This window comes from Entelurus aequoreus, linkage group LG01 (assembly GCF_033978785.1).
Source record: "Entelurus aequoreus isolate RoL-2023_Sb linkage group LG01, RoL_Eaeq_v1.1, whole genome shotgun sequence".
Lineage (NCBI taxonomy): Eukaryota > Metazoa > Chordata > Actinopteri > Syngnathiformes > Syngnathidae > Entelurus > Entelurus aequoreus.
Window position 1 is genome coordinate 60480443 of NC_084731.1, and position 8905 is coordinate 60489347.

At 38.3% G+C, this 8905-nt stretch overlaps 1 protein-coding gene across 1 annotated transcript in view; it reads left to right on the forward strand.

Moving 5' to 3' along the window:
• LOC133646525 (forkhead box protein P4-like) overlaps positions 1-8348 on the forward strand; it is a 30510-nt gene extending 22162 nt beyond the window's left edge. The window contains exons 7-10 of the mRNA XM_062042020.1: positions 1206-1327; positions 1926-1992; positions 4161-4333; positions 6348-8348. Coding sequence (XP_061898004.1) covers positions 1206-1327; positions 1926-1992; positions 4161-4333; positions 6348-6495 — 510 coding nt within the window. The 3' untranslated portion in view covers positions 6496-8348. The remainder of the gene's footprint in view (positions 1-1205; positions 1328-1925; positions 1993-4160; positions 4334-6347) is intronic.
• Positions 8349-8905: the final 557 nt, after the last annotated feature.

Sequence of the window (8905 nt, forward strand, 5' to 3'; positions counted from 1 at the left end):
TGTTACATCAACGTGGCTTCATAGTAAAAGAGTGCGGGTACTAGACTGGCCTGCCTGTAGTCCAGACCTGTCTCCCATTGAAAATGTGTGGCGCATTATGAAGCCTAAAATACCACAACGGAGACCCCCGGACTGTTGAACAACTTAAGCTGTACATCAAGCAAGAATGGGAAAGAATTCCACCTGAGAAGCTTAAAAAATGTGTCTCCTCAGTTCCCAAACGTTTACTGAGTGTTGTTAAAAGGAAAGGCCATGTAACACAGTGGTGAACATGCCCTTTCCCAACTACTTTGGCACGTGTTGCAGCCATGAAATTCTAAGTTAATTATTATTTGCAAAAAAAAAATAAAGTTTATGAGTTTGAACATCAAATATCTTGTCTTTGTAGTGCATTCAACTGAATATGGGTTGAAAAGGATTTGCAAATAATTGTATTCCGTTTATATTTACATCTAACACAATTTCCCAACTCATATGGAAACGGGGTTTGTATTATTTCCAGGCTAATGGGAATACATTATAGAAAACATTTACATTTCCTACTTGCTTTTGTATTAAATAGTGATTAAAACAGAATAGATGGATGGATGGATCTGTAATTAAATGATCTAAATAATCGTTTTTTTAATCTGCAAAGGCCCTCAATTTGATGTATTTGTATTTAAATTTGTTACATTATTATTGAAAAAGTGGCTTTATTATGTATTTTATTGTTTTGTAGTTCAATAAAACATAAGACGTGTTGAAGTCTGGTAATTTAGAGCAACTTTCTGAGCAACAAAGAGGAAATTGTTGAAGATGTGCTATAATAATTGTATAAACTCAACATGAAGGGTCAAAACATGGAGCGAAGCACGTGACTCTAAAAAATAAACAAAACATAAACACACTTCTGATACGTCTTCAAGTGTTTTTCTTAGATTTAGTTCATCCTTAAAGGCGATAACATCGGCAGTGTGAGACCTCCTTTCCACATATGATCTTTGTGCAACATAGGAAGAGAAAAATGAAAAAAGCCAAACATAAATAGCACTAATTAATTCATCTCTGAACATGTCACAGGTGTCCTGCATGCACTCCTGCTCTTTTCGTACTTTTGCTTTCGTTATGTGAATGAAAATCCACCCCCTCTCCCAAAAAAAAATGTATTGACAATTTGCCACACAAAATTAAACGCAGGTCTCTCCCTTCTTCCCCCTACCCAGAATGCCGTGCGCCACAACCTGAGTCTGCACAAGTGTTTTGTCCGCGTGGAGAACGTGAAGGGGGCCGTGTGGACTGTGGACGAAGTTGAATACCAAAAGAGGAGACCACCAAAGATGACCGGGTGAGCGCACACACACACACACACACACACACACACACACACACACACACGCACACACTCCTGTGCTGTGATGTTTCTTGAGGGTGATGTGAGTGTGCGCTTATAGCTGCTGGCACTATGATTGCCTTAAATGGCCCTTCGTGTACCGTGTGTGTGTGTGCGTATGTGTGCGTGTGTGTGTGTGCGTGTGTTTTGCCTGTTAGTCAACACCATTAGTAAGCAGCTGTGTGAGAAGCACGGGAGCAACAAAGCTTGTTAGTGAACGCAAACAGATGTTCTCTCCAATTGCAACAGAAACTGGGGTTAATTATATGCACGCACACACACACACACACACACACACACACACACACACACACACACACACACACACACACCTGCACTTCAGTTATCAGAGCGTCTGCTGTGTGTGTGTTTAAGCATCTGTTTACAGTCTGTGCATGTTTCTACTTAGAACAACATATTTGTCAGATTTCATGACATTTTGTCTCATCTCTCTCCCGCCTGTGTGTGTGTGTGTGTGTGTGTGTGTGTGTGTGTGTGTGTGGGTGTGGGTGTGTGTGTGTGTGTGTGTGTGTGTGTGTGTGTGTGTGTGTAGGAGTCCAACTCTGGTGAAAAATATGATTTCAGGCCTGGGCTTTGGATCCCTAAACGCCAGCTACCAGGTAAGGAATGCCCTACTCCTATCTTTCTTTCTGGCACACACACACACACACACAGACACACACACACACACACACACACACACACACACACACACACACACACACACACACACACACACACACACACACACACACAGCAGCCAATCACAATCAAGGACACTAATATCAATTCCCTTTTATAATTAGCAGATTCCCTAACGACGTTCACGCTTCCTCCCTCTTCTCCCACATGAACCTCACCTCCCACCTCACTCTTCCATGCAGGCGCCACCCCCATCTTCCCCCCCACACACACACACATGCACTGCGTCAAGTAGTTGTCAATTAAGGTTACTGCATAAAATTAGCGCCCGTGGCAGCTAAAAAAAACAAAACATTTCTGAGCCAATGAGAATCGCCACATTTTTCTTGCATGTGAAAGCGTCCAGACTTTCTCCTCATCTTGTACAATTACATAATGTTGTATTTTTTTTTATAGAAAATTCCTAAAAATTACTTTTCCTCTAAATATTGCAACTTTTTTTCTAAAATAAAATATTACATTTTTCCCAATATATTTGACTTTTATCATGTAAAATGGCATATTGTTTTCCTAAAAATGTTTTTAAAATATTTCTTCACAATTCTTGTAAAATCACTTTTTTTTTACAATATTGCGTTATTCTTTTTAAAAAAAAAGACTATTTCACACTATATTTGAATTTTAACGTGTAAGAAATATTTTTTTCTCAAAATATTCTGACATAATTCTTGTACAATGACAACTTTTTATTAACTTAAACAAAAAAAAAAACAAACAAAAAAAAACTATTTTTACACATAACTTTTTACTCACAATGTTGCAGCTATTTATCTAAACAAATATATAAAATAAAAATGTCACTATAATCATGTAAAATGGCATACTTGTTTTTTAATATTTCTACACAATTATTGTAAAATAACTTTTCTCACAATATTAAATATTTCTTTAAAAAAAATCATAATATATTTGACTTTAATCCTGTAAAATGGCATAATTTTTTTTCTCAAAATATTACAACAGTTCTTGTACAATGAGAACTTTTTTTCTAACATTATTACTAACTTGTTTCTAAAAAACAAAACAAAAAAAACACTTTTCTTCATAACATATTTGACTTTAATCTGGTAAATTACATATTTTTGTCTGGTTAAATAAATAAATAAGAATTCTGAATTTATTTGACGATAATCATGTAAATGACATACTTTTTTCTTAAAATAATTTAAAGAAAATTCTTAAAATATATTTGTTTAATATCCCGACACTTTTCTCATTTCTCACAATATTAAATGTTTATAAAAATTTAAAAATTCACATATTTTACTTTAATCCTGTAAAATGGCATAATATTTTCCTATAAAATATGAACTTTTTTCTCAAAATATTCCGACATAATTCTTGTAGAATGACAACTTTTTTTTCTAACAATATTACTAACTTGTTTCCAACAAAAAACAAAACAATTTCTTCACAATATATTTGACTTTAATACTGTAAAAGGATAGTATTATGTCTTGCAAGTAAGTAATTCCCAGTATATTCCTAAAAATTATTGCATGACAACTTCTTTGACAATATTGCAACTATTTATTTTTTTCCAAACGTGTCATCTGTAGAGACACCAGAACAAACTGTGCTGAAGTAACAAAGAGGCAGAGTTGAGAATAAACGGCTCACAGAAGAATGGTGACATCTGACTTCATGCAGCCATTTTGCAGGCCTTTTGTAGGTAGAAAAAACACACGGCTGCCCTTTGGGAGTTCTGCCGTTAAAGGACGCCAGCGTGTTTGTGTGTCAGTCTACGGCAACATGACAGTTGAGACTCTGGCGTGAACGCTCAGACTTTTTGACAGGCTCCTCCATGTGCAGGAGGGCCTGATGTGCAATGTGCTGTGTGCAAGTGCCCCCTAGTGGTCTGTCGAGTACCCCGCTCATGCAGCAATCATCCAACATTAGGAAGTAAATGCTGGCGTATGTTGAAGAAATACCAACTAAGTGGATGTAAACCTGTGTCAATAAATGTGTGTGTGTGTGTGTGTGTGTGTGTGTGTGTGTGTGTGTGTGTGTGTGTGTGTGTGTGTGTGTGTGTGTGTGTGTGTGTGTGTGTGTGTGTGTGTGTGTGTGTGTGTGTGTGTGTGTGCAGGCAGCCCTGGCAGAGAGCAGTCTGTCCTTGCTCAACAGCTCTTCCCTGGTGAACCCTCCGTCTGCGGCCAGCCTCAACATGCTACATGTGGGCCACGACGACGTCAGCTCCACCGTGGAGCAGGTCAACAGCAACGGCAGCTGCAGCCCCACGCTCAGCCCGCAGCAGTACAGGTAAAACGGTGTTACTCTTCGAAACCGTGAGTCGTGTTATACTGGCCAAAAATATGAAATGTACCTGTTCGTTTTAACGAATGCTTAGGCCTACTACGCTAATGTGTTTTAATGTTGGGTCATTAGTTTGAGAACCACTGCTTTGGTTTATCCATTTAGACTTAGACTTCCTTTTATTGTCATTCAAATTTGAACTTTACAGTACAACTAAGAACAACATTTCGTTGCATTAGCTCATGGTAGTGCAGGATAAAAGAGCAATAAGGTGCAGATATCAATAAATAGATTACTGTACAGATAAATATATTGCACTTTTGCATAGTTGTTTCTAATGTGGCTTTTAGACATCGCTATAATGTATTTGAAATAAAACAATCACCATTGAAGTATGGACTCCATTTAGGAATTACAACCATCGTACTGTACGTAAAATATGTCCAAATACCAACTGCACTTTAAAGAATTACAACTAAGAACAATAGTAATTAATGTACGTTCCAGGCTATAGATTGCACCTTTTTTAAGCCACACCCACAAAATTTTAGAAGAAATAAGCCGCAGATATATACCGGTACAAAAGATTTTGTGAATGTTTGTTTACATACCTTAATTGTTTCCAAATGGTGTCTGTAACACGGCAGTAAAACGGCTGATCAGGCAAAACAGAAGTGATCGTCGTGGACCCACAAAAGTTAAAGTTAAAGTTCCAATGATTGTCGTCCACACACACTGGGTGTGGTGAAATGTGTCCTCTGCATTTGACCCATCCCCATGTTCACCCCCTGGGAGGTGAGGGGAGCGGTGAGCAGCAGCGTGCGCCACGCTCGGGAATCATTTGGTGATTTAACCCCCAATTCCAACCCTTGATGCTTAGTGCCAAGCAGGGAGGCAATGGGTCCCGTTTTTATAGTCTTTGGTATGACTCTGCCGGGGTTTGAACTCACAACCTCCCAGTCTCAGTGCGGACACTCTAACCACTACGCAAGCTAGCTCTCCAATCAGCTAAACAGACTCAATAACTCCACGGTGACGTTTTGGTGAATTTACTGAGGAATTTGTGAAACTGAAACTATACAAAAAGAATGCCGTTGTAAGTTAATAATACTAAGACATTTAAACGTGTTAGCATATTAGCTAATGCTAACGGCGGCAGCTTGATTACATTAAGACGGCGCGTACAAATATGCATGAAAACACTCCTACAGACATCACACATGGGACGGTTTAGTACGTAAGAATTGTTTTAGTTATATTGTAAAACTTACAAACGTTGCTTGGAGTGACGAATGTAGAATCCTTTCGAGCAGAAATGCTATGGACGGTTATACTTACGGTTTAAGGCACGAAACAGGAAGTACATTTTAAACCTTCAATGAGCGAATTTGTCCAAAAGATGGCGCCATAGCACAAACAATAACACACCTTTTCAGTTGCTCTCTGGATGTTGAAAACAAAACATTATCAATTAATAAATCAATCAATCAATGTTTATTTATATAGCCCTAAATCACAAGTGTCTCAAAAGGCTGCACAAGCCACAACGACATCCTCGGTTCAGATCCCACATCAGGGCAAAGAAAAACTCAACCCAGTGGGATGACAATGAGAAACCTTGGAGAGGACCGCAGATGTGGGTGACCCCCCCCCGCCCCCTCTAGGGGAGACCGGATGCAATGGACGTCGAGTGGGTCTAGCATAATATTGTGAAAGTCCAGTCCATAGTGGATCTAACATAATAATGAGAGTCCAGTCCATAGTGGCCATTGTGGCCGTTAACGGAGAAAAAAACATAAATTAGCCGCACCGTTTTATAAGCCGGAGGGTAAAAAAAAGTCCGGAAAGTACGGTAACTATGACAACATGCATCAATTAGGAGTAATGAGTGTGTATGGTAGCTTACTAACATGTGTGTGTGTGTGTGTGTGTGTGTGTGTGTGTGTGTGTGTGTGTGTGTGTGTGTGTGTGTGTGTGTGTGTGTGTGTGTGTGTGTGTGTGTGTGTGTGTGTGTGTGCAGCCACGCGGTGCACGTGAAGGAGGAGCCCACCGAGATCGAGGAGGACTGTCGGCCCATCTCCCTCCTGGCCGGCGTCACACACGGCCTGCCGCTGTCGAGCGACGACCGTGACCTGGAGGAGGACATGCCCACCGACGATCTGGAGTAAGATGGATCCAGGGGGCGGGGCTTAGGCAGAGCAGTCTCTGAAGAAGAAACAATAGCAAAAAGGAAACGAAAACAAGTTTTCTTTCCTTTTTTTTTTTTTTTTCTCGAATATTTGTCGTTACGAGCAAGCAACCAAGGATGACATTAAGAAACTCCAAGCAGGGTTTTAAAGACCTCCATCAAGTACTCTAACTCGCCGTATCACACACACGCACACACACACACACACTCACTCACACACGCACACACTCCGTCACTTGTCCAAGCCTCCTTCCAAACTTCTCTACGGAGACCCCAAGGAGGTTTGGACCCTCCCTCGAGGATGGCGTGTATATAGCTTTGGAGCATCTGCCCTGGGGGCGGAGTCTAAGGGGGGCTGTGCAGTATCCCCCCCCCCCACCCCCCCACTTTGGAGTCAATCATTTCATTTACCAAACTCAACTTTTCAGAGAAGACGGACGCTTTCAAAGAATACCTCGACCCGTGCTCTCTAGGAGGGGGGTGCGCAGCAAGGGGGGTGTGGCTCCTCACTCACGGACATCTTTTAGGCTTTTAAGTGAGTTATGAAAAACAAAAAAAAAGAAAGAAGAAGAAGAAGAACACACTGCCCCGGCCACCCAAAAAGACTGCAAGCAAAGGAGCGTCCCCGTTTGGGATGGAGGGATGAACACTCGTAGACGGAAACAGCCAGAAATATTGTGACAAAAAAAAAAAAAAAGGAACCAGATGACGATATGGAATATAACAAGTGTGGTAGCTTTCTTTGTCAGTTTTTTGTTATGTTGTTATCATTCTTTACTTTTTGCGATGATTATTTCCATGTTATCTTCCTTCAGGACGTTGTGTTTGTTTGGCACCATTCCTTTCCTAAAGAGTACGACTAAAGTAGAAAAACGCAGTATTGTCCCTTCTCCCGTTCACTGCCAAAGTGTCGCCGGGCTAGAAATGTGGAGATAGCACTTAATACCTTTTCCGTGGGTCCAGACAGGATTATTTCCATTTGCTTGTTTTATTCCGCTTGTTTTTTTCTTTTAGTCAAGAGATGTGAGTCATGCTTTAAAAGAAATGTATATGAATGCAGTCTTAGAGTACCTCATCCTACTCAAGTTCCAGATTGACGGGAAGTAGTTTTCGTAGGACACCAAAACAAGGCTGGATTCAAAGCGCACGTGTTCGAGGATCGTCACCTGACTTTTAGACATTTTAAAAAAAAAAAACATTACCTTTCTCTACAGTGCCATACCAAATTGAACATTTGCTTCGAAAATATCTGCTTCTCACTCCCGCATTCTTTTTTTTTTTTTTTTTTACAGGTAACCAAAGAAATGTTTAGAAAACCAAAAACCCTTTACTTTGTTATTATTTTACTACTATTATTAGTATTAGAGTCTCCCTTCTTATTCTTTAAAAAACTGGCCAAAAGACAACAAACCAGAAGTTTTGAGCTGTTTTTTTTTTTTTATTGTGATGTTTAGTTTGTTTGAAAGTTGAACAGGACTACAGTTGCTGACCACACCCGCAAACCAAAGTGAAAACTGGAAAATGGACTTGGAAGCTTTTGTCGGTTAAAAACTGCTCGCATCAGTGATGAGGCCAAATACACAGAGGAGTTTTATTACACTGAAAAGGAAGAAAAATGGTTAAAACCACTGCAGAGAAAAAAATAATCATATTTTCATCTAGTCATTTACAAAAAAATTACCACCTTTTTTAAAAAAAATTCACATTTTGATCATTTTTTTCCCCAAAAATTCTATTTTTCTTACAATTTTTTTTTCCCATTTACAAATTATTTTTCTTCACAAAATCAAATTATCATCGGATATTTTTTTACTCAAAATATTAAAACTTTATTCCCATGAAACTTTACCTTTTTTTACATGAAAAATGTCGTCATAAGAATAGCTTTATTTTAGCAAAATTACTTTATTCTGATAGGACTTACAAAAATGACTAGTCTCACAAAAGTAAAACTTTTTTCTTATAAAATTAATTTTGCAGAAGTAAGATATTCTTAAAAAATGCATCATTTTTCATTAAGAGAAATATTTTTCCAACTAAGTCTCACCTTATTTTCAATTAAAAAAAATACATTTTGATATAAGAAGAAAATAATTACAAAATTGTAACTTATAATTCATTATAAAAATAAAACTTTTTTTTTTTTATTCATTCAGAATCTTCAGGCTTTATCCCAAAAAATATTACTTTTTTCATGAAAACTACTACTGTCATAATAAGATTATGCTTTTTTTTTTTTTAGCAAAATGTCTGACTTGATTTAGTTAGGACTTACAAAAATTACTTTAGTATCACAAAATCACAACTTTTTTCCTCCAAAAATTACTTTTTGCAGAAGTCAAAGATTTTCTAAATTAACTCTCACCTTCTTTTGAAAAAAAAAAACAACA